General features: G+C 40.4%; 8 protein-coding genes, 2 non-coding genes and 2 pseudogenes across 11 annotated transcripts; 8 read left to right on the top strand and 4 right to left on the bottom strand.

Annotated features, from left to right (window-relative positions):
* Nucleotides 1-91: 91 nt before the first annotated feature.
* Nucleotides 92-5,562, top strand: LOC110764373 (uncharacterized). 2 transcript variants are annotated; one of them, XM_021967329.2, is made up of 13 exons: nt 92-528; nt 666-807; nt 916-1,052; nt 1,166-1,367; nt 1,472-1,710; nt 1,876-1,987; nt 2,067-2,211; nt 2,322-2,467; nt 2,814-2,983; nt 3,120-3,503; nt 3,586-3,641; nt 3,757-3,959; nt 4,049-5,562. In XM_021967329.2, exons 1-13 carry the CDS (start codon nt 316-318, stop codon nt 5,350-5,352), a joined length of 3,453 nt encoding a protein of 1,150 aa, XP_021823021.2. In that variant the 5' UTR covers nt 92-315; the 3' UTR covers nt 5,353-5,562. The 2 variants fall into 2 exon arrangements, with proteins under 2 accessions (XP_021823021.2, XP_088106000.1); XM_088249874.1 differs by lacking the exon at nt 92-528 and having other exon boundaries at nt 667-807; nt 1,264-1,367; nt 4,049-5,560.
* A 15-nt stretch (nt 5,563-5,577) lies between these two features.
* Nucleotides 5,578-6,924, bottom strand: FLA20 (putative fasciclin-like arabinogalactan protein 20). Its single transcript, XM_021967328.2, has one exon. It carries the CDS (start codon nt 6,922-6,924, stop codon nt 5,848-5,850), a length of 1,077 nt encoding a protein of 358 aa, XP_021823020.2. The 3' UTR covers nt 5,578-5,847.
* A 1,356-nt stretch (nt 6,925-8,280) lies between these two features.
* Nucleotides 8,281-9,749, top strand: TSO2 (Ferritin/ribonucleotide reductase-like family protein). Its single transcript, XM_021967327.2, has one exon. It carries the CDS (start codon nt 8,632-8,634, stop codon nt 9,619-9,621), a length of 990 nt encoding a protein of 329 aa, XP_021823019.1. The 5' UTR covers nt 8,281-8,631; the 3' UTR covers nt 9,622-9,749.
* Nucleotides 9,750-9,923: 174 nt separating this feature from the next.
* LOC110764369 (plant/protein) lies at nt 9,924-11,884 on the top strand. The gene is made up of 7 exons (XM_088249876.1): nt 9,924-10,119; nt 10,295-10,335; nt 10,478-10,535; nt 10,857-10,950; nt 11,204-11,288; nt 11,366-11,431; nt 11,626-11,884. The coding sequence occupies exons 1-7, from the start codon at nt 10,026-10,028 to the stop codon at nt 11,737-11,739; spliced, it is 552 nt and encodes a 183-aa protein (XP_088106002.1). The 5' UTR covers nt 9,924-10,025; the 3' UTR covers nt 11,740-11,884.
* Nucleotides 11,885-12,361: 477 nt separating this feature from the next.
* Nucleotides 12,362-12,433, bottom strand: TRNAQ-CUG (transfer RNA glutamine (anticodon CUG)). The gene has a single exon. It is a non-coding gene; the product is annotated as a tRNA-Gln (tRNA).
* A 318-nt stretch (nt 12,434-12,751) lies between these two features.
* TRNAL-AAG (transfer RNA leucine (anticodon AAG)) lies at nt 12,752-12,831 on the top strand. The gene has a single exon. It is a non-coding gene; the product is annotated as a tRNA-Leu (tRNA).
* LOC148296168 (melianol synthase CYP71BQ5 pseudogene) lies at nt 12,753-13,922 on the top strand (annotated as a pseudogene).
* On the top strand, nt 13,862-14,616 carry LOC110764417 (melianol synthase CYP71BQ4 pseudogene; annotated as a pseudogene).
* A 717-nt stretch (nt 14,617-15,333) lies between these two features.
* RPL27 (ribosomal protein large subunit 27) lies at nt 15,334-16,744 on the top strand. The gene is made up of 3 exons (XM_088250853.1): nt 15,334-15,779; nt 16,197-16,298; nt 16,390-16,744. The coding sequence occupies exons 1-3, from the start codon at nt 15,462-15,464 to the stop codon at nt 16,570-16,572; spliced, it is 603 nt and encodes a 200-aa protein (XP_088106979.1). The 5' UTR covers nt 15,334-15,461; the 3' UTR covers nt 16,573-16,744.
* A 152-nt stretch (nt 16,745-16,896) lies between these two features.
* Nucleotides 16,897-17,961, bottom strand: LOC110764368 (protein transport protein Sec61 subunit gamma). Its single transcript, XM_088250854.1, has 3 exons — nt 17,608-17,961; nt 17,307-17,423; nt 16,897-17,065 (listed from the first exon to the last, which is right to left on the bottom strand). The coding sequence occupies exons 1-2, from the start codon at nt 17,699-17,701 to the stop codon at nt 17,308-17,310; spliced, it is 210 nt and encodes a 69-aa protein (XP_088106980.1). The 5' UTR covers nt 17,702-17,961; the 3' UTR covers nt 16,897-17,065; nt 17,307.
* A 392-nt stretch (nt 17,962-18,353) lies between these two features.
* On the bottom strand, nt 18,354-20,334 carry LOC110764358 (nucleic acid binding / zinc ion binding protein). The gene is made up of 4 exons (XM_021967308.2): nt 20,109-20,334; nt 19,814-19,878; nt 19,508-19,706; nt 18,354-19,028 (listed from the first exon to the last, which is right to left on the bottom strand). The coding sequence occupies exons 1-4, from the start codon at nt 20,235-20,237 to the stop codon at nt 18,678-18,680; spliced, it is 744 nt and encodes a 247-aa protein (XP_021823000.1). The 5' UTR covers nt 20,238-20,334; the 3' UTR covers nt 18,354-18,677.
* Nucleotides 20,335-21,610: 1,276 nt separating this feature from the next.
* On the top strand, nt 21,611-23,271 carry LOC110764357 (Peroxidase superfamily protein). Its single transcript, XM_021967307.2, has 3 exons — nt 21,611-21,919; nt 22,028-22,219; nt 22,353-23,271. Exons 1-3 carry the CDS (start codon nt 21,710-21,712, stop codon nt 22,920-22,922), a joined length of 972 nt encoding a protein of 323 aa, XP_021822999.2. The 5' UTR covers nt 21,611-21,709; the 3' UTR covers nt 22,923-23,271.
* The last annotated feature ends 44 nt before the right edge of the window (nt 23,272-23,315 follow it).

Raw genomic sequence — 23,315 nt, forward strand, 5'->3', positions numbered from 1 at the left:
ATTTCAATTTGGTTTTAGCATTTTTAATGTGGCACAACTACAAGTACAAAAAATAAAGACGCCAATGGGTTGGTGAGTGGAAGTAAATGATGTCTGTGAACTTCTTTAAAGAAGCAGTTATGAGACTGTGAACAAGGGCTAAGGTGGTTGCACTGCCCATTTCTATACGTGGTCTTCATTTTAAAGCCGTAATAAACAGAACACTCAACATTTAATTTGCCCTGCAATAAACAACCACCGCTTGCTTTGGCCTCACAGTCCAGCCTTCTTTTATTTGTTTTCCTCCTTCAAGATTTGAGCTTAAATGCGATTTACATGGCCGTCCCTGAAATGGGTTTGTTCAAGTTTCTTGTTCTGGTTACTGTTCTGGTGAATGTACAAAACTCAGCCGAGTCAACGGTCCTCATTCGTTTTGATAGAGTTCCGCCGACACGATCCCGGTATTCTTCTGCAGTTTTCCGGTACTCAGTTTTGACGCTGAATGGCTCCAATGCATGCAACAAAAATACTTGTTCCGTTCACTGTCAGGTACGTCCTGTTCTTCTTTTAACCGCTGCGTTTTTATAAGCTCATAATTAAGTATTAACAACTACTTCAATAATGTTGTTGTAATTATCAGTTTTCTTAAGTAGGAGATAGTGATTAAATCTGTTTAATATGAACAGCTTGATGGCCAAACTCTGAGTCCATGTCCAGCTAAGGTCATGGTATTCAAAAACCTGACCGTCAACCGTGATCACATATTTCTTCTCAACGTCACAACTTGGGATGGAGACAGAAACTCATCAGCTTATTCTTGGTTTATTGGTCAGTGACTTTCTTTCATAGTTGTAAAGTTTTTTACATTTACATTAATTTCTTTTTCTAAAATGCTGAACAGGGGATTTTACTTTGTTTTTTTCATCTATCTGATAGATACAATACCACCAACTGCAATGATTTTTAGCGAAAAGAATTACACAAGTGCGGAAAAAATAGCCATTGATATCACGTTTAATGAAGCTTGCACAGGGAAAGGTGGCTTCAGGTGCCTCAACTCATCAAACTGTGATGTAAGTGGATTTCTATGCTTATGTTTTTACCCATGCATGATGTTATTCAATGACGTTCATAGTATACCATGGAAAACGATGCATAAGGTAAATTGCATGCTTTTTTTTTGTAGGTAATAGTAGATGGTCCTGGCCGTGTACAGCCATCTTCCTTACGCATGATTAAACCTACCATCAGTTATAGCCTTGATGTAGTTCTCTCTCTGGCAAGTATGTACGGGCGTGTCGTAATCAGAATGGCAGATGATTTTTGTACAGATCAGGCGGGAAACAGCTTTACAAGGACAAATGGTTCCACTATAATCATTCACTTTGGTAAGACATAAGTCACATTTGTACTTCAATTATGTTTCTAAACAAAATGTCCTTTTGACTCTCCAAATCTTACAGATTGTTCACATTTCTTATGAATGCCTTAGATAGAAGACCAGTTCTTGCAGATTTGTGGACCTCTGTTCCAGCCTACGAGTTGATGATCAATGGGGTCCCTCGAACTATCCTTGCAACTAACAAAATGGAGGACTTGAACATATTTTTGGACTTCAGCATTCCCATTATAAACACAACAGAGCAGATTCTGAATGCATTGGTTGTGAATTCAGGTAACTTAGTACCTATTCATGGCAGAAATCAAGGAAACCGCCGATTTAAATTCCAGGTAAGCAACTACAGCTTTCATTAGTACTAATAATGCAGTGGCAGGGTTTTTTCTGGAAGCAATTTCCATATTAGCATTGTTATCTATCAAATTATTGTAGCTAATTATTGTGTGTGTGTTTGTGTTAGCATTGTACATTTATGTTGAGTTTTTTTCCTGCTGTAGCTCAGGAATATATCTAGGACTGAAATCATCAAGATTGAGTTACAAGCTGGATTAATAATTGGCAGGACAGGCATTCCTGTGTCACCGATTCCCTCATTTACGTTTCTTTATGGTATTCCACCGCAAATATGTTAGTTCTGCTAGTTTTTTTCGGTAGCTTTATGGAACTAATTGAATTGCTTTTCTCTCAGATTCCATGGAGACTAGTGTAGGGCTGAGCACCAGTTCTCCAAATGTTACTAAGGACCACGATATCAATGTGATTGTTGAGTTTACAAAACCGGTCTTTGGCTTTCAGGCCTCCATGGTACAAGTGGTCGGCGGTAGAATAACAAGGCAGGTGCATATGGTGACTCTTGAAATACCATTAACAATGTTCATTCATAGTCATAGCTCGCTTCATGCACTTGAAAGAATGTCAAAATTTTCTATTTTGCTTCTTGTAGGTTTAGGGAACTTTCAAGAGCTCTGTACTCATTGAATGTTTTGGCAGTCACTGAGCATACGGTGTCAGTTGCCGTCCCTTCAGGGAAGGTATATGATATATCAGGAAATCTTAACATGGCATCTAACCAACTTGAAGTGAAACACTGTATGAATCATTTCTTCCTTTTATTCGGTACTCTTTATATCTATTCATTCTTCACATTGCCTTTCTGCTTGGATTTTTTGGGGATGATACATTAAATTTTACTCTCTAGCCAGATTTGAAACTTGCAAGATAGGAAAGATAGGCAAGAAAGTTAATGGTTATAGCCGATTCTCACTACAGCATCTTATTTAATAAATCATTGGAACTTAATACTTGTCAGAGACTTGGAGAAGAAGATATATATTATTAGAAAACACACACGGATTCACTGGCTTCTTCTGTGCTTGACAAGATGTATATTTTTACACTCACACACACAGATTCACATGGCTGCTTCTCTGCGCAGACTCAACCCCTGCAATATCAATCGCATTGCACTCTTTTGTTACTGTGGGTATGTTAGCGACTTCACTAGCAGCTGCCATTCTTTCAATTTCAACTGCAAATCTTGGAGCAGTGGGCACTCTTGCTTCTGAGAGTTCAAACATTGTTTCTTCTGATTCAACGAATCTACACGTGAGATTTAAATTGTTTAGTAGATACAATATCCAAGTGGATAGCTTTTGCTATATCCCATTTTTCATTCCTTCATTGTGCATCTCCTTTTTAGTTATTAAGATTCAACTAAAATGTCTGTTTATTTTTAACATAGGGGATGTTTGGACACCTTCAAGTTTTTGTTCTCTCAGACTGGCTCTCAGTTAATCAACCAATTGATTATTTAGAGACAACAAAAGGTCTTAGGTGGCTCATACCTCGTCAAAAGCTTCCATGGAAAAAGGATAGCACTTTAGTTTGGCCCTGCCAAGAGAAGCCTGAGAGGAAACTCAGTACCTCTTCAGTACAAGGATCACCACATGAAGGGACAAGAATCAGAGTTGACTTCTATCTCTCCAACTCTTCTTATATGCAGCATGAAGTACCAGTGCCAATTGAGGTGGACCCCAAGCCTGGCTGGCTTCATGGGCAGCATAGCATGCGTCTGACTCCTTATGGACTACCTCTTCATTCCAACGAATACTTCACTTATTTCTTGGTGAGTATCCATTATTTAAGCATTCAATGCTTATTTTCCTCATCCATGAAAACCACTCTAGTGCTAATCCTTAGTCTTACAGAGAGGAGAGCCATTGTCTGCTAGCAATGTCATCAAGGGAATGGAGAACTACAAAGGGTAGCTCCAGAATTGCCTTTACCTTAGTGCTTTTACATTAAAATCAGACGACTCGAAAAGTGACAGGAATATAGGGGCTAACCTAATGTTATCATGCCTAACTAACTTTTAACAGGTGGGAAGATTTACAGATGAACTTGTTTTGGCTTGGTATTGGAGGAGGCAGTTTAGTCATAGCCCATGTGTTGATATTACTTTTCCTAAGATGGAGATTAGGACCACCAGCTCATGGTATACTCTCAGTGCCCAGATTCGAGCTCTTTCTTCTGATTCTCATGCTACCATGTATCACTCAGTCCTCAACATTTGTTATGAAAGGTAAGGAGCCAATTTTGTTCTTTCTAAATCCAATTGTTTTGTTTGCCACTCGACAATGTTTTTGAACTCAAAACTACTCTAATTTACAGGTGGTACAACTGGGGGAATCATTACTGGGGCTTTATTGCTGGCTATCCCTGCAGCTCTTATTTTATCTGTGTGCCTTTTTCAAATAATTGCAATCTTCTATGGCGGTTTTGTTCAGTACAAGGAAGTTAAGCATGTAGCTAGAAAAGAACCATGGACTGCTAAGCTTTGGTATTTTTTGACAGGGAGACCTAGTGCTGGAAAGTGGTTTTATAAGGAAGGGCTACCTTCATCTTTCCTTTCACTATTTGGAATTCTCTTTGAAAGTTTTCAGGGTCCTCCATTATTCATCTTTGTTGATCAAAATGAACCAAACAGCATATCCAAATGGACTGGAAGTGGCCATAGTGGTATTGGGAGAATGCGACCAGTCAGCTTGGAAGACAGCACTGAAGAAATTAAGACCCCATTGTCCAAAAGGCTCTTGGGGTGTGCTAGATCTTCCTATATTATTGTTGATCTTTCGAGACGGGTCTGCTTGGGGATCATATCGGGAGCTTACTCATCAAGGAAATCAAGCCAAAGCCACTTCGCACTGGCCATTACGCTGGTACAGTTCATGTATCTATTTACTCTGAAACCATACATCAAGAGAGGAGTCCATATGGCAGAAAGTGTTTCTCTACTGTGTGAGATGGGCATATTTGCTCTACTTATCAGCATTAATGGCTCAAATCCTGTCAAAGCAAGAAATTTAGGATTTGTAATGCTAACTCTCCTCTTCCTAACCTTTGTCACCCAAATGATAAACGAGTGGCATGCTCTGATGAAATCCCTATTAAGACTCTCACAGCCTCAAAAGAATTCATTCAAGCTTGGATTAAAGTTTGCTGCTAAGGGCCTTGTCCTCCCATTCCTTCCAAGGAAGCAATGGTCTAGAGTCATACCTGCATCCTCCCAACCAAAAACAGGCCTAGCTCCAGTCCTTCCTTTAAGTCCAGACACAAACTTTGAAAGAAGAGATACGAGAGCACCACGCACTGGCCCAATTAGCGCTATGACTGCAACTGTAGTCCCTGTGATCAGTCCTGGATCCTCTGGCCTTGATGTTCTTGAAATGGCAGGTTCCAATAACGTGGAGGCAACCGTCAGTACGCAGAGAGCAGTGGAAGCAAAACGGCAAAAGGGACTTAAACTAGAGCCTAAAAGTGATCTGAAGAAACTAAGGGAGTTGGCAAGGGCAAGTTTTTCAGGTGACTCAATTTTTGAGGAAGCTAGCACTAGCTACTGTTCTCGGATGCAACCTTTATCTGGTGAACCTTCACTTCAAACTCCCCAAGCCTCTACTTCTAGAACTAAACACTAGTATGAAAATTGTAAAGGGTGGGATTGGGTATTTTGCTTAAGTTTACTTCTGCACACAATTTCTTTTCTCCCAAAGTCATATCAGCTTTTAAATTACTGCCAATTCACATCAATTTTCTGTTTATCAATGTTCTTTACAATCTGGCAGACAATTTTATGCTAAGTCAGTAGCCCAAGATTCTCATATCAGTAGACAATTAGCAGAAAGAATTCACACATATTTGAAACAGCAAAATATGATTGAAGATTCAAAGGTACAAAATGCCTGCTGTCCACAAAAAAGTTTACTGATTACAAGGTAAAAATATCACTCGTAAATCTAACAATTACATCTATCACAAGTGGGTTATGAAATGAAAACATACATCGATCAGAGAAGGTAATTAACCAGGGTTTCTTCATGGCCTCTGAGGTGAAAACTATCTGCCCAAAATCTTGATGTGAAAACAGAGACAACTTGTTGTGATCAAGAAAAGGGACGGCAAAGATTGATGCCTCAGTGAAAGTCACCATAATCATGATGAGGCACGCTCTGAGCAACATATGCATTAGTGTAAATGTCATCAACTGGGTCTTGTTGCTTAGGCTCCTGCGATGTCAGTAACCGATTGAGGCCATGCACAACAAGCCACCGATTCTGATACATATCTTCAGACACCACAGCAACTTCATTAAGCGCCGGAACTTCACCAAACTTGATCACATTGATCATGAACCCTTCTTCAAAAGTTGGCAGCATGGTCCCATCATCAAGCCCCACCAAATCTTGCCACAAAAGCATTCTTGGAACGACATGCTGACGGAAGATCAACGAGTAATCGGTGGTGTTCCTCTGGTAATCTTCAATGGCCTCATCGACCGGAGCGAAGATTGTCAGCCTGGTCTTCCTTTTGAACGACACCAGCTGCGCATCAAGAAATGCGGCCATGATTGAATACCCTTTAGACCTCAGCAAATCCGCAACGAAACGGAAAGATTCAGGACCAGGCCGGCGCGATTCGAACTCCGTAACTTCATTAGCACTGGGACCAGGGCTTGGTGATTGAGCACCTGAAACAGAGCTCATCAATGGAGGAGCCGGTGTTGAAGAGGCATCGACCAAGAACGACGAATTGAAGAACTCATCAATTCCGTAAATGACGACCGACCCATCATCCAAAACAGCGTTTGGATCAATCGTGAGGTTGTTGATGGACAAATAGCCTTGGAAATTTGGAGACCCAATGAGGGTCAAGGTGTAATTGGGGAGCAGAGTTGGGATTTTGGTGTTGGGACGAAGATACTTGAGGGTGTTGAGGGAGAGTCTTCTTGGGGAGACGTGGTAGAGAAGAAGAGGGAGAGAGGGTTGCCCCAACCGAATGAAGGCGAGGTCTGGAGGAGCGAAAATGGTGGCGGTGGGAGATTCGAATTCGAGGGAATGGGAGACGAGTTGAAGCTTTAGAGCCATGGAAAGGAAGCCAGAGTTGGAGAGGACCTTGGCTGCTTTCAAGAGGGTTACGGAGGTAGCAAGAGCCGGAGAAGCAGAGAGCGAAAGGAGAGTGATGAGAAGGATCAAGAGAGACGAGGCCGCCATTGGAGACTAGCTTAGCTTGGTTTCAAGGGACGATGTGTTTCTTGGATTGTTTCTTTCTTCTGTGTTTCAGCGATGTGAGAATTAGAAAGAGAATCTGTTTGTTTAGTGTGGGTTTGAAGCAGAGGACTTAAAAAACTCTGGAAAGGCTGAGAGTTATAAGGGCGGGAAATCAAGAAATGAGTTTGTTAGTTCGTTGAGGTGGTTAGAACTTAGAGCCATGACCAAACAAATTCTCTCTCTCTCTCTCTCAACATAAGCTAAGCTCCCTGTTAGCAAATCTTAATTGAGCCCAATCCTCCTTATCACATTGGGCTAAGCAAATGATGGGCCAAAATGAAAACATAAACAAATGAAGGTCCAGCTCCAAACTTAGGCTTAAACTCGGAAGCCCAATTGCGAATAAAGCGTGTGCTCCGCACATGCAAATTGCGTGTATGGGCCATATGGAAGCGTGCCTGTAAATTTGCGAGTGTGGGTTGCACAATTGGTCACGTGTGTTTTTTTTTTTAAACAATGGCATTTCGCAGATACTAGTAGCAATCAATGTTAATTTGTGTTAGAAATGACAATATTGTTAATTTGTAAATTGTATCCATTGCTTTGTTTTATAAAACACATTAAATTATAGTCTTAGAGACAGACAATTTGCATGATTTTATGCAATAACAACTTGCACATGGTTCCCAACTTCCCACCCTCACAGCTTGTGTCCACTATCAACTTGCAACTTACTTAAGTATTTTCTTTTGCGTGGACAATCGGCATTTTATACTATTCTAATGTTTAAAGAGGGGGTTCAAATTCGGGTGTAATGAACGGCACACTACATTGCCCAGCATAATCCACATTTGCAACTTATTTAATTACTTGTTATCTTAATTGTTTTTTCCTTTCTCATCAGATCGGTTATTATATATAAGCAACAAAAAGATATTTTTTATTTTATTTTATAAATGTAATAATAGAGTTAACAATATTGTAAATTTGTCTAATTGGTAATGGCTTTACAGTTTGCATTTTATTTTTGTGGGGGACCAAGTTCTTTTATATGGACCAAACATAGTACAAATTGGAGGCAATCAATAAATTCATTCATTGTATAGATTTAGGAGCCAAATCTTTTTAAGCCGTTCATTTCCAAACTCGCGCCAAGAGGATTCCCGCTACAATATCAAAACTTTGAAATCAAAATAAAAATATCCAGCCAAAGCTTCCCTCGCAAGCTTCTTCCCTTAAAACGTCAATTTTCATTTACCAGAAAAGCCCTTCACCTAATAAAAAATTCAAACCACTATTACTGTCCACACTCGTTATTCTCCTCAAATCCAAGGGTAATTTCTTCACCATGCCCCTCAAATGACCGTTACACCCCTCTCCACCATATGGTCCAAACCGTCCTCATCCACTGGCCGCAAACGCAGACCGTAGAAATCGATTGCGCGCCTACTCATACAAGTTTCCGGAATCCCCAAAGTGCCCTTGTTTGGGTTCATTCTCCCGCAAGCTTTTCACAAATTTGAATCACCCGCTCCCAAAAACCTCAATTCAATATTCAAAAACCCCCCTCCTTTGTATGTGTGTGTATATATATGCAACCCTAACCCACCAAATTATCAAACCTCCATACACAATCTTCGAAAGCTTCAAAATCCCCCCTATCAAATTTCTTCGATCATCTGAATCTCTGAAATCTTCCTCGTCATAAAAATGCCTGCCTTCCCAGAAGAGCCATTGCTTGCTCCGAACCCGGACCGCTTCTGTATGTTCCCGATCCAATACCCGGAAATCTGGGAGATGTACAAGAAGGCCGAGGCCTCCTTCTGGACCGCCGAGGAGGTTGATTTATGCCAGGACCTACGCCACTGGGAACTTCTAGCCCCCGGCGAGAAGCACTTCATCACCCACGTGCTCGCCTTCTTCGCTGCCTCTGACGGCATTGTTTTGGAGAATCTCGCCGGAAGGTTCATGAAGGAAGTCCAGGTCTCCGAGGCTCGAGCCTTCTACGGCTTCCAGATCGCCATCGAGAACATCCACTCCGAGATGTACAGCCTCCTCCTGGAGACCTACATCAAGGACTCAGACGAGAAGAACAGGCTTTTTCATGCGATCGATACCATTCCCTGCGTCACGAAGAAGGCCCAGTGGGCCCTACGCTGGATCGACGGCTCAGAATCGTTTGCGGAGCGGATCGTGGCCTTTGCTTGCGTGGAAGGGATATTCTTCTCGGGGAGTTTTTGCGCGATATTTTGGCTAAAGAAGCGCGGGTTAATGCCTGGACTGACGTTCTCAAACGAGTTGATCTCGCGAGATGAGGGTTTGCACTGCGACTTCGCGTGCTTGCTGTACTCGCTGCTGAGGAAGAAGCTGAGCGAGGATCGGGTGAAGTCGATCATACGAAACGCGGTGGAGATAGAGAGAGAGTTCGTGTGCGAAGCGTTACCGTGCGCCCTGGTGGGGATGAACGGCGATCTAATGAGCCAGTACATCGAGTTCGTGGCGGATAGGCTGCTGGCTGAGCTTGGGTACGGGAAGATGTACAATGTGCAGAACCCGTTCGAGTGGATGGAGCTGATCAGCTTGCAGGGGAAGACCAATTTCTTCGAGAAGAGGGTTGGGGAGTACCAGAAGGCTTCAGTGATGAATAGCATCAACGGCAATGTCGATTCGCATGTTTTCAAGATGGATGCGGATTTCTAAAAGCCGCTGATTCTGATAGATGTAGCGATGTGGGGGGTGAGGGATGAGATGTGTTTGTGTAATATTTGAGTTTTTTAAAGATCTTTTTCGAAAATTTAATTTTATAATAGATATGTTTGTTTGTTCAATCTCTTGTTCTCTAAAAATGATAAATGGAATATTTGACTATCTCTTTATTCTTATTTTTGGCATACATTTTGTGTTGTGGGGGTTGGTTGGTGGGTGGTGTGTATAATGAGAAAATGATAGTTTTTTTATTTTTGCCTTTTCAAAATTTGAATTGATTGGGAATTTAATTTAGAAGAAAAATGCCATGGCTTGGGAAAAGGGAGGGTGTCTCTTTATAGACCTTATCAATAACAGAGACAAGGAAGGGTGTGTGTCTCTAATAATAATCTCCAAAAATGGGTTCGCAGTTGCAGAGCTCCTCAGAAATGCTGTCGAGGGAACAGTTGCTTCATCTCTTCGATCGATTCTCTTTCCTCACCTCTCAGCCCGGTACAATTTTCCTCTTTTATCCTCGCACGCACGCATTTTCCCTTTTTCTTTTTTCTTTTTTCCTTTTTCCTTTTTCTGCAAAAACAAAAAATATATCAAAAAATATATCTTTTTTCCTTCATTACTCGGTGGTGTTTCTTGGCGGTGGTTCAAATCCTTTTATTTGGAATTGCAGATGGGAAGAAAAGAATCGCAGATGGTGTTGAGGACAAACAGGTCGTTTGATGTAATTCCTGAGTTTATCTAACACAGCACATTACGGACTAGTGAAAATTCAGCTTGAATGTGATAATTAACTGTTGTTTAATTTTCTTTTCATTATCTGATGATGTCTAATAAGTAAAATTACAATACGCAGGAAGCTGTTGCCATAACCACTGCCATCCAGGAAGAGATATTTCTGGAGATGGGGATTGGTAAGTTTTATCTTGAAATGCTAATTATACATATTTCTGGAGATGGGGATTGGTTAGTTGATTGTGTTCATCTATATTTAACTGGAAATCCCAACAAATGATGTATATCATACTGCAGTTTTACATTTATCGACTCAATCCGTTCTTTATGTTGAGATCCAGTTCCTGTAAATGTATGTGCCTGATACTTGCAGTTGAGAACTTCTCTCTAGTTAGGAAAAAAATGATTTAGCAGTGTTGATCTTCTATACATCAGATAAACCTAGTATTCTATGGCCACTGGTACAACCTCACTAAAAGTAAATGGTTTCTTTACTACAGATCCAAGGTTTGGCATATCATCCCTGGGAAAGTTGAATGAAAAATATGAGAATGATCAGGATATGATGATCCGCTTTTATAAGTTCATTGCAAGGTAATCCTCTTCTGCCTATTTTTGAAGTTAAAAATTCTGCTTAGTGTTTATTTCTTATTGCCTTTTGAAGTAACAATCACAAGGAGTGCTTGAATTCATTGTAACTTGTAAGCCTTGTGCTCATGTGTGTTAGCCTTGGATATTGGGCTAAAACTACAAATCTTACCTTTAAAAGGTGGGGAAAGATAACAAGAAAGGTTCGGATATTTGTATTGCATGTTGCTGTTAGTAGTACTCATCTATGGAATGACAGGGAGGAGATGGCCTGTGATGAAGCTGAGCTTGGAGCAGATGAATTTGTGGAAAGGATGCATAGCCAAGAAAAATTACAGGAGCAGGTAATGTCTGTTCAAATATAACAACTATAATGGTAAAGGTGGATGTTTCTAAAGCACCAGAGGTAAATATTTTTCAGCAACTAGAGATGCTAAAGCACATGCGGAAATTTCCCTTGGATGATCAATCTGCAATCCTTGAGAAGGTATGTGGCTGTATATTCTCTCTTAGCTCACATTCGATTAAGAATTTGGAACTTGCACGACAGAAAGTTTGGTTTTATTTTATCTAATTGGATGGGAGTTTAGGAAGGTGAATGCAATCCCAACTTGAAATTCAAAGAACAACAAAGCCAATATATTCTGAATAACATATTGTTTCGGGGTATTGTTCACACAGCTGCGTCAGCAGATGGAAAATGCCGATTTTGACGGTGCTGCATCAGTTTTGTCTTCAGAGCAGATTCAAGAGATTGTTCGGAGGAGGGTGTCTCCTTTATTTAAGCCAAGGTAGATTGGAACATGCATCAGTGATGCAATGTAGTTTGGTTTCAGACTGGTACTTTGTCCATGGTCTCGATGTAGCTGTTGTTTGTTGTAGTAATTGCTCATTATATGTAGACTGGATTTCGGTTGTGAAGTAAATTTGTTTTTAAGAAGGTAACAGATCAATGAACAACTGGACACACTTCGCTTAAAAGCAGTGAAAAAACACAAAACAAAACAAAATTTTTGATCTGCACCCTATTAGAGCACCTCTACCCCAAAAGGCAAGGGCAAACCAAAGGCAAGGCAAGGTTTGTCACTATTCATGTGAATAGTGGCAGTCCTTGCCTTTTTGTTTCCACCCCAAAGCGCAAGGGCAAAGGCAATTACTATTCACATGAGATATGAGGAGATGAATTTGTATAGAGTTTTTGGTGTGAAAAGTAAAGAATATGGCTAGGTATTTGTTAAAAAAAATTATGGAATTTTTGGTATTTTTTCCAATTTTGTTTTTAAGAAGGCAACAGATCAATGAACAACTGGACAGACTTCGCTTAAAAGCTGTGAAAAAACACGAAACAAAACAAAATTTTTGATCTGCACCCTATTACTGCGAGCAAAAATCAAACCCATAAAAAATGGACAAAAAAAGGTCCCACCGAGATTTGAACTCGGGTTACTGGATTCAGAGTCCAATGTCCTGACCACTAGACCATGGGACCTTGTTGGTGTAGTCTTGAGATGTTAACTAATATATACATAATAAGTTGCAGCAGGAGCTCGGTTTCATAATATTATATATCCATTTATCGATATATATATATATAAATTTTAACAAAGGTAATATTTTAAATATTTATAATGTTTAGGAAATGGGTTCGAATTCAGATGTAATGGGGTGAGCATACTGCTACCTAACCTATATTTCCTAATTGAAATTCATTGCCAAATTTCCATTTTCACCTTAATTGATGGGCGATTCCATTCTGAACCCAATAAGAACATGATATTACGAAGAGCGTGTAACTCTGACGTCGCAAGTGGAGATGGCCGAGTTGGTCTAAGGCGCCAGATTAAGGTTCTGGTCCGAAGGGCGTGGGTTCAAATCCCACTTTCCACACTCTGTTTTTCTCAATTTTAGTTTCTGGTTGCTTCCATTCCATTTAACACAACCACTCTCCACGCTACCAAACCAAACACAGCTTCTCTAGATCCAGTTATGTCCCTAATGCTCCAAACACCCTATTTTCCTCTTTTCACTTCTCTCTTCCTCTGTGTCCTGGTTCTGTTTCGGAAGAGATTGAAAGCCAGAGGCCTCAAGTCACCTCCTCCAGGGCCATGGAAACTGCCTGTTATTGGAAGCTTGCATCATATGGTTTGTCCACTACCACATCATACATTGAGAGACTTAGCCAAGAAACATGGTCCCATTATGCACCTAAAGCTGGGCCAGTTGGAGGCTGTCATAATTTCCTCCTCCACAGCAGCCCAAGAGGTGTTGAAGACACATGAGCTTACATTTTCTCAGAGGCCTCTGGTTTTGGCAGTACAAGTTATGTCCTTTGGTCAAGCAAGTATTGCCTTTACTCATTATGGAGACTTCTGGAGAGAGCTGAGAAAGATCTGTGTTTTTGAACTTCTCAGCGCAAAGCGTGTGCAGTCGTTCAGATCAATAAGAGAAGAAGAGGTAGGGAATCTTGTTGAGTCTATTTCCTCTGTATCCCAGCAGGGAGTTGCCATCAATTTCAGTGAGAAATGCTTCAGCTTGACAAATGGCTAGTGTCAAGAGCAGCGTTTGGCAAAAAATGCAAAGACCAAAAAGAGTTCACCTCATTGCTTGAGGAAGCAATCAAACTTGCTGGAGGGTTTGACATTCCTGATTTGTTTCCTTCCCTCAGATTTCTTGGGTATGTTACTGGGAAAATTCCTGCAATGAAAAGGATACGCAAAAAGCTCGGTAAAATTCTTGAAAGTATCATCAGCGATCATATGATCAAAAGATCGAAAGACTTGATCGCCAGCCGTACTACAATAGGCTTTGACAAATCAGAGGAGCAGGAGGAGGAAGATTTTGTTGATGTACTTCTAAAACTTCAAGAGTCCAATAAGCTGGAATTCAACTTCACAACGAATCAGATCAAAGATGTCATTATGGTGCCTAAACCAACTATTTTTTTAAACTTGAGATATCAACTTTTTCTCTCTTTTTAATTTTTTTGGCAATGCAGGACATCTTCTCTGCAGGGAGTGAGAGACATCAGCAACTACCATAGAATGGACAATGTCAAAGTTGATGAGAAACCCTAGAGTGATGAAGAAGGCCCAAGCTGAAGTAAGACAAGTAGCCCTTGAAGGAAAGAAAAATAGAATTGAAGAAGCAGATGTTCAAAAAATGGATTATTTGAAATCAGTGGTGAAAGAAACTCTGAGGCTGCACCCTCCAACCCCATTGCTCCCAAGAGAAGCAAGGGAAAGGTGCCAAATCAGTGGATATGAATTGCCACTTAAATCAAAAGTGATTGTCAACGAATGGGCTTTAGGAAGAGATGTGGAGAGTTGGGGGATTGATGCTGAGTGTTTTAAGCCAGAGAGGTTTCATGGTTCTTCCGTTGACTTTAAAGGGTTTGACTTTGAGTTCATTCCATTTGGGGCTGGAAGAAGAATATGTCCGGGCATAGCATTTGGGGTAACCATGATTGAACTTGCACTTTCTCAGTTGCTCTGCCACTTTGATTGGAAACTGGCCAATGGGATCAAACCAGAAGAAGTTGACATGACTGAGACTTTTGCAGACTTGTACCTGATCGCCACCCCTCGTTTTCGTTTACTCAATGAGTCAGAGTAACTCGGGTTTAGCTAGTTGGTATGCTTTTAATTAATTATTAAGTAGAAAAATATTCGCAAAAAGAAAGAACATGTATGTATAATGTACTGTCCGGAAGGCGCAGATTATGATTATCAGTGGAAGATTCAAGATTCTGTCCACAACGACTGTATTAGCATGCAGCAGACATGAGGATGATATGCTTATCAATAGAGTGTTAGTTGAATAAGCTCCCATGGTACCGTGGCGTGTGCGTAATCCTTTTCCCTTCCTAACAACCTATTCATCCTTTTTTCTCTAACAACCTATTCATCCCTTGTTAAAATAATGCCAGCTTTGCAATACAAAACACACACACATGGATTCTGGTCTTGTCCTTGCGGTAAGATGAATGTTTGGTCATTGTGTCTTCTCCTGAATTCACTTTTAGTAGATGTGTTCTCAATCTCATAACATGAAAAACACAATAATTAAAGGCATGATCATAGCAGATGTGAGTTAGATTAGTTAAACAAAACAGTGTACCCAGTTCCTTGCGTCCGAGTGCATTAGAGTCATTAGAATATTATTTTGTAAAAAAATAAAAATAAACATGCTCGTAAAATCAATTGAGTTATCTTTTCTTTTTCATGAACCAGTACAAGCCCAAGACCAATGGCCTTCATAACAGATCAAATCAGCTGTGTAAGGCCCAATAAGAGAAGGGAGCAATATTGCAGTAAACGACTGAATCAGCCCAAAGAATGAAAAGAACTCGGAGTGATAACCCAATCAGCAGCCTCCATGGATAAGGTTTCACTATCGCTTCTTCCTCTTCTTCGTTCAAAGCTATAAGCTTTGGCTGTCCACAAACTACACAATTTACTCAGACAATTACACAATTCCCAAATCATATTCTTTTGTTTATGAAAGATTAGTTCTTAGAAATGGCGGTTGCATCTATGAGTTTCAACCTAGTCGGTGCATTCAGAGGGCTTTCTCTGCCCTCGGGCTCAAGCTCAAGCTCAAGCTCATCATCGTCCTCCTTCTTCAGGGGCGATTTGGGTTCGCTACAAGTGGGTCCCAAGCTTTCATTAGTGTCAAACCCCCAGAGATTGGCCTTGACGATTCAAAACGCGCACAAGAAAGGAGCTGGGAGTACCAAGAACGGTCGCGATTCCCCAGGCCAAAGGCTCGGCGTCAAGATTTTCGGTGACCAGGCTGCCAAGGCTGGCTCCATCATTGTACGCCAGCGTGGCACCAAGGTACGCACTCAATTACACCCAAACCAAACCAAACCAAAATGTTGTTAATTTTGTAAAATCAATCTTATATTAGGGGTTAAAGTTGTACTGATTTTGAGCCCAAAGTTTGTGTGATATTGGCTCAACATTGAAGAGTGGCATAAATAAATTGAAACCATTTTCCGTGAAGCTTAGATTATAGAGATGCATGTTTGATAAATCTAGTGGTGGGTGGATGGATTGTGAAGAATGTCCCTTCTTTGAGTGTGTTGAATTATTAAGGATTCTGCAAGTTCTCAGAAATAGAGGGTGAGTAATTTCAGTGTGATTTTTAGCCAATTAAATTAACACCACCAAGACTAAGACTTAGTTTTTATCCACTTCGATTGACATACAAAATCTTTTTATGACCTTCGGATGTTTTGGCGTCAATTTCAGTTCCATGCAGGGAAGAATGTCGGGCTTGGCAAGGACCACACCATATTCTCTTTGATTGATGGTTTGGTTAAGTTTGAGAAGTATGGACCTGACAAGAAGAAGGTTTAATTTGGAGTCCCTAAACCCCTTTAAAGTTACTGGTTTCAAATACTAACACGATTAAGACTTAATCGGGGACTTGTATAATTGACAGGTGAGTGTTTACCCTCAAGAAGTGCAGCCTGAGAACCCCAACAGCTACAGGGCTAGAAAGAGGGAGAACTTCAGGCTACAACGGGAACGAAAGAAAGCACGAAAGGAAGGCTACATCCTTCAAAACCAACCTCAGCTAGTACTTGCGTCTGCTGATGTTGCAGATGTCCCCCCAGTTTGTTGATTCTTGCTGATCCTTGGAAGTTGAACTTGTCATTAATGCTAATTTTTCTACTCTACATTGTGACCAATGAGTTTTTGCCTTGCCTTTCCTGTTTCCCTTTTGTATAATTTTGTATGAATGAAATTTTATTGGAAAAACTCGAGTCTTGTATCAAGTTCGCAAATTTTAGTTCCGCTCCCTACCGAGCTTTTCTCCCTTGATAGCAATTTGAAACTCAGTTATTATGCATATCAAGATCGAGATTAAACGTAGTTAGATGATGCAGGTTACTACTCATTCAGACAGGACCAATCAATTTGGCTTCAATTGAGAACAAAAAAGCTATGCTGGACAGGACCAAGAGAAGTTCTGTTTCAGAAATTTCATTTCAACTCGCTTGAAGAAACAAATGTCTAAAACACTGTAAACATCCTATGCAATTGGTGGTGCTACATCTTATCCCTAGTGTTCACTGCCAACTTTACTTTCATCTTCTATCAGAATGCCAAATGACCTGCGCCACAAACATTTTACCAATGCTTAATTCGCATACAAATAATCAAAACTCAACATCCTTAACTTGTCTATACTACAAAATCTGTTCGATTCTTCAACACGATGATCAAACACTCGAGTGGTAATTAAGAAGCAGAAATGAGAGTTTCAATTGCGAAACTCATTGCATGCAAAGCGATCATCAAAGAAGAAAGAAACGAATACAAGTTTAATTCTGTGTGCCAAGAAGAGAGTCTTACTTTAACCAGATCCGACGATGATGTTGTTGATCGGGATGAAGATGAGCTTCACGAAGAAGCCAACGAACCCCATGACCACGAACCCGATAGCCGTACGGACCGCCACCTTTGTGAACTCTGTTGCATTCAAATAGAAAAAAGAAAATCGCACGGGAAAGATTAGTCAGTTCAAAACACAGATCTCATATGAAAGATGTTCAAATTAAGAGGATTACACTACAATTTTCGTAAACATTGGATTAATTATCCGAAAAAAGAAATGGATCGGAGTTAAGATTGGATTCGAAATGGATGGAATTACCTTTGCGGTCGGGTTTATGACAGCGCTTGACGAGGCGAACGCTGTCCTTGGAGAATTCTCTTAGCGGATCAAACACTGAATCAATGGCGTCCATTTTTTTTTTCTTCCGACGAATTCCCAAGATTTTATTTTTGTTTTGGTCAGAGCCTCAGAGAGAAGAACACGAACAAGAATTTGAGTTAGGAGCTGATTTGAGAGGAAACAGGGGTTTTTATACAATGACACAGTAACACCCCTCGATTGCAATTTGCGCGCCCCAGTCAGTATACGACAGTCGTTTCGGCGTATCTCCACTCAAAAACTCAAAATCTTCGTTCATTGATCTAGCAATTTTCCACCTCAATTCCGCAATTTCAATCGTGATGACTTTTTTTTTAATTTTTTTATACAATGCGAATATTTTAAACTACACTAATATACAGAGAGGAAAATTGAACTCAAGTGTAAGAATGCAGGCATATTATATTGACCAACTCGCTTAACAAACTCGAGACTCATTTTGAATAAAATTTTGAACCCAACTTTTTATGTGAATTACAAATGGACTATGTATCAACTTACTGGCTCATCAGTCATAATCTTCATAGTTTCTTCCTATAAGTTGTACTTTTACACACGTATTTTACACACGTATTAGGAGTCAGCAGCTTGAAGTAAAATGAAGATGAAGAAGGAAAAAAATTAAAAAATGAAGAAGAAAAAACAAGGTAAACCGAAAAAGAAACAAAGAAACCCAAGGTGGCAAATACCAGGAAAAGATTCAGCTAAATCAAGGTGTGATTTCTCCGGTACAATCATTACAACAATATCGTCCTCATCGGTGAACCTAAGATATCCTTGAAATCAGAGGGTGTCAGACTAATAGCAAGCTGCTGACTCCTAACGGGTTCAACCTTCGATAGGTACATAGGAAATTCCTAAAGAACAATTAACCATCATCACCTACAACATTTTCAAAGAATCTGTTTCCAATTGATTGCAAGAAGCCAAACCTACAGGTGCGGGGAGAAGGCAAACCATTATAACAAATCCTAAGCACATTGTATTGTAGGTTTGCCATCTCCTTGTTCCTATGTGGAGTCTGGTTTTTTCTCACGTTGAACAGCTCGTGGGACAAATGTCAAGCCGCGTGTGGGTCGACGACCAAAACTGATGGATGAGGGGCTGGAGTCTGAAGTGCTTAATTTGGAGACAGCAGAAACAAGGCTATCAATGGTTTCGTTTTCTACTTCCATACAAGATGCATCTGCCTTCTTAGGAATAGCTTGTTTACGTTGGTTCTTCTGCCTCTGTTTTTTGGAAGGTTGAGCCTTCTTGAAAAATTCGAATGAAGTGGGGAATTTATGCTTGTCCACCAGATGCTGTTGCCTACTTTTATAGTTCTTGAGCTTCAAATCACAGCCTTCTACAAGGCATTCATACTGTTACACACAGACATCCAAACCAAATTAATAGCAAGATGGAGAAATGATTCACCCTTTGAATTATGATCATCATTTCAGTATATAAACCAGAATGTATATGTAAAGACAAGATATCATCTAGCAAAACCATGAGCTTTGAAAAATTCCAGATCCATTCTTCATGCTTAAGCAAAACTAGTTATATACTTATACTTGATTTGAAAATTTAAAGGATAATAATGTTCAGTTCTCAGGTAAGGACTTTAAGTTAGCACCCAGACTGGGAGAAAGGCAAAAGAGAAAAAGGAAAGCATGAAATGACTTCTATGGCCATGTTTTCCTTTTATTCTTTGCTTCACACAAAACTCTCATATTTTAAATCAACAACATGTTCGCAAAAATAAACGAGGGCAGCCACAAAAACTGGTGTAGACAAAAGCCCAACATCATACAGACAATACCAGCATGAGTCATGGAAGAAAATGAAGAGTAAATACCATGGGATAGCCGCGTGCAACTTTCGCCTGAAAGAAAGAATCATGAGCTTCAGATACATGTATGCTGAGCAACCGTGATGTTGGGTAGACTCTAGAGCACACAGAACAAGATGCAGTGTGCCGTGCATTATAGTGATCTTCAAAATCCTCCAAGGAACTCAAGCGAGCACCACAACCAACAATGGTACAGAAAACCCCCCTGCGCAGCACACACTTCACATTTCACATTAAGGAAAAAGCAACCAAAACCCAAAATGTGTCTTCTTGATCAAACTCTTTTTATAAATTTCATGTAACTATGAATACCTGCCTTCCTCATCTACCATATTCCGAAGTTGATGCCTTTCATCTTCAGTTAAATCCAATGCAAGCTACGGAATATTACAGTAAATTGATTAAGGAAAAAGCACCCCAAAAAAAAATTCGAATTCAAATTTGAATTCATTTCAGCCAAATGTGGAAGCATAATTTTGAAATGCTAATTGTGTTTGATGCTTAGAAACTTCGTTAAAATTCGGACTCAAGAGAAGCAAATCATCTCAAATAACGTCACACTTCATACGATTTACACCAAATAAGAAAGAAAGGAAAAGAAGAGAACCTGTTTGGCAAGCAGTTCTCTTTCGATGTTGCCAGATGCGAAAAAAGGAGATTCAGGGCCGAACCTTCGACGGAGAGGCTTCCAGTGCGGAAACCCTAACTGTGGTCCTTCTACATCCATCGACGCCATGGCTTTGTGCTAGACGCGGCTTTCTCTGCTACTGTGAGCCCTGAGAGATACTAGTTGATCGACAATCGTAATTTGTACTCTCTCCAACCGAACGGAACGTTAAGCGGCTTCTAGTGGATTACTTAAATCGGGTACGAAATTCGGGCTTGGTTCTCAATGAGAGGCCTGAAAACTAGCCCATCTATAGATCATCGTTCTCAAGCCACGTTTGGGCGTAAAGACAAAACCATATGGGCCTATTTGCATAGTCAAAGAAGTATTGGGTTTACATTTACTGTTTATTTATCTTGGATAGTTTTTGGCCTTTTATAAATTACTCTAATGTACGGGGAGAGTTCAAATTTGAATAAAGGGGGGGCCCGCGTCTGGCATACAGCTTTGGCGAACTGGTCTAGCCCACACATGCCGATAGTTTGTTTTTCTTTTAGTGCAACTTGCAAGTAATGCGTCAATCACTTTAGGAAGTACTTAATAACATCGTGATAAGAGTTGGTAGACATAATACTGGATTTAACAATAATTATTTGACAAACATGCTGCACACGCTAGGCCAGAGCCCAGGCAGGCGGGGGATGAAATGAAAGTAACGTTCCTATTGTTGTTTGATAATATTTATCTGACGAATTTACTAAAATAATAGAAAACCTGTTTGAAAATGTGAACCATATATGAACTCAAATGAAACCATGAAAGTCACCTTAGACTCGTGCAACATTACGTAAGTTGGAGATAAGTATTTGTTATTTTGTCATTTTCATTTCAAACTAGCAAGTAATGACTAAGGGAGTTGTTGCGTTGAGACCCAAATCGTCAAAGAAATATACCAAATACGGGGCAATAGATGCATGGTGGTATATGCTACACGTATTTGAATTTGACTTGCAAGGTTCAACAAAAAGGTTTACAATTATTGTAAGAGGGGTTTGTAATTCAAGTGGTTAAAAGCATTTATCTATACACCCGATGTCATGTGTTCGAATCCCCCTCTTCCGATGTCACTTGTACGTATAAGAAAAAGCACAAACCGTTGGATCATAATGATCAAGTAATTTATAAGATTGTGTTTCGTACTATGAATTAGCATACATGCTAATATAAATAAATGACAGCTACAAAGTGTGCTAAAAAAGGAGGCTCTGCATATGTAACTTGGACATAAAGATGCCTCTACAAGACAATGACCAACCCCCAAGACCCTTCATCCAATACAACAGAGGCCAACAAATACAGAGCATGGCTACAATGTAGAAGTAGAACATTAGGACATTTAATCAAAGTCTTGGACTTTGGACGATTAGACGCTTGGACCAAGTAATAGTATGCATGACCAATCTTAATTAACTATGGTTCGAAGGGTTGTCATTGTCTTTCTCAACTTCCTCTTATCTTCTCTGACTATAAATAAGATTCATAGCTTAATGGAGACTACGCACAGGGAGAAAGAGACACAGAGAGTGGGCTAGAGAAGGAAAATGGAGGCATGTAAAGGGTTGTTGTTGGTTTTGGTTTTGATGGTTATGCAGGGGAGGGAATCAGAGGGACAATTAGCAGAAAACTTCTATAGCTTTACTTGTCCAAATGTTGAATTCATAGTGAAGCAGGCAGTCTCTACAAAACTAAGCCAGACGCCTATCACAATTCCGGCTACTCTGCGACTATTTTTCCATGACTGCTTTGTTGAGGTAGGTTGCAAGCATTGAAGCAGGGCAATGGGCATGGTGTCTAAAATGTCACAATACACTCATCCTTTTCTTGGTTAATCAATCTTCAACTTTAAAATCAATTTGCAGGGATGCGATGCATCGGTCATGATCGCTTCAGCAAATGGGGACGCAGAGAAGGACTTCACGGATAATCTTTCGTTAGCAGGAGATGGATTTGACACCGTCATCAAGGCCAAGCAAGCAGTGGAAGCACTATGCCCCGGTGTCGTCTCTTGTGCTGACATTTTGGCTCTCGCTGCCCGGGATTGTGTAGTCCTCGTAAGTCATACCATGACACTCATGGCTCGTGCAAGGCAGATGCACAAACTTAACTCAAAGCTTGTTAACAAATAACAATCCAATCCACTACTTATCTCATGACATGTTAATTCCACTTTCAAATTCTCTGTAGGCTGGAGGCACTGCATTCAGCGTAGAATTGGGACGCCGTGATGGACTGGTTTCACAAGCCTCTCGGGTCGCCGGGAATTTGCCAGAACCAAACTTTAATCTCGACCAGCTCAATACCATGTTCGCCAAACACAATCTTTCCCAAACTGATGTTGTTGCATTGTCTGGAGCACATACTATAGGCTTTTCGCACTGCGGTCGCTTTTCAGACCGCCTATACAACTTTTCATCAAACTCTCCTGTGGACCCTTCTTTGGATCCTGGCTATGCCAAGCAGTTGATGGGAGCCTGTCCCATAAATGCAGACCCAGTTATCAACTTGGACCCTGAAACCCCAGACACTTTTGACAACGCCTATTACAGAAACTTGGTTGCAGGGAAGGGGTTGTTGAGTTCGGATCAGGTTCTTTTCTCTGACTCTGCATCTCAGCCTACTGTGATTGATTTTGCTAACAACCCTGGTAACTTCAATGGAGCCTTCATCACTGCCATGAGGAAGCTTGGAAGGGTCGGCGTTAAGACTGGTGACCAAGGGGAGATAAGGAAAGACTGCACCACCTTCAATTCATGATCTATTGATAGCCAGCAAGGAACGATGGATCTTGGGACGATAAATTGCTGGTTCTACTTAACACAACACATTGTGTGAAAAAATAGTCTCCAAAGAAGAACTAATTTCTCAGTGATATACTAATATCTGTTTGTCCTCGTGACAATTGTCATGGTCATGGGGGAGTCGTTGATTGGAAAGTATAGGAAGGAATACCTGCAATATGACCCATTTATTTATAAAGAATATCTGTTCATAATTTATTTTGTCTACCTGGGCAAGTATCTGCACTTCCTTTGGACTTTCAGTACTCAGTTATTTTCGACTAATGAGCCGGCACCAAATACAAATGGATTTACCATGTGAAAAAGAAGTCAAAACGTCATGGTTCCTAATTGATAGTTGGAGTTCTTG

The sequence above is a fragment of the Prunus avium genome, chromosome 3, assembly GCF_965620075.1.
Source record: "Prunus avium chromosome 3, drPruAviu1.hap1.1, whole genome shotgun sequence".
Lineage (NCBI taxonomy): Eukaryota > Viridiplantae > Streptophyta > Magnoliopsida > Rosales > Rosaceae > Prunus > Prunus avium.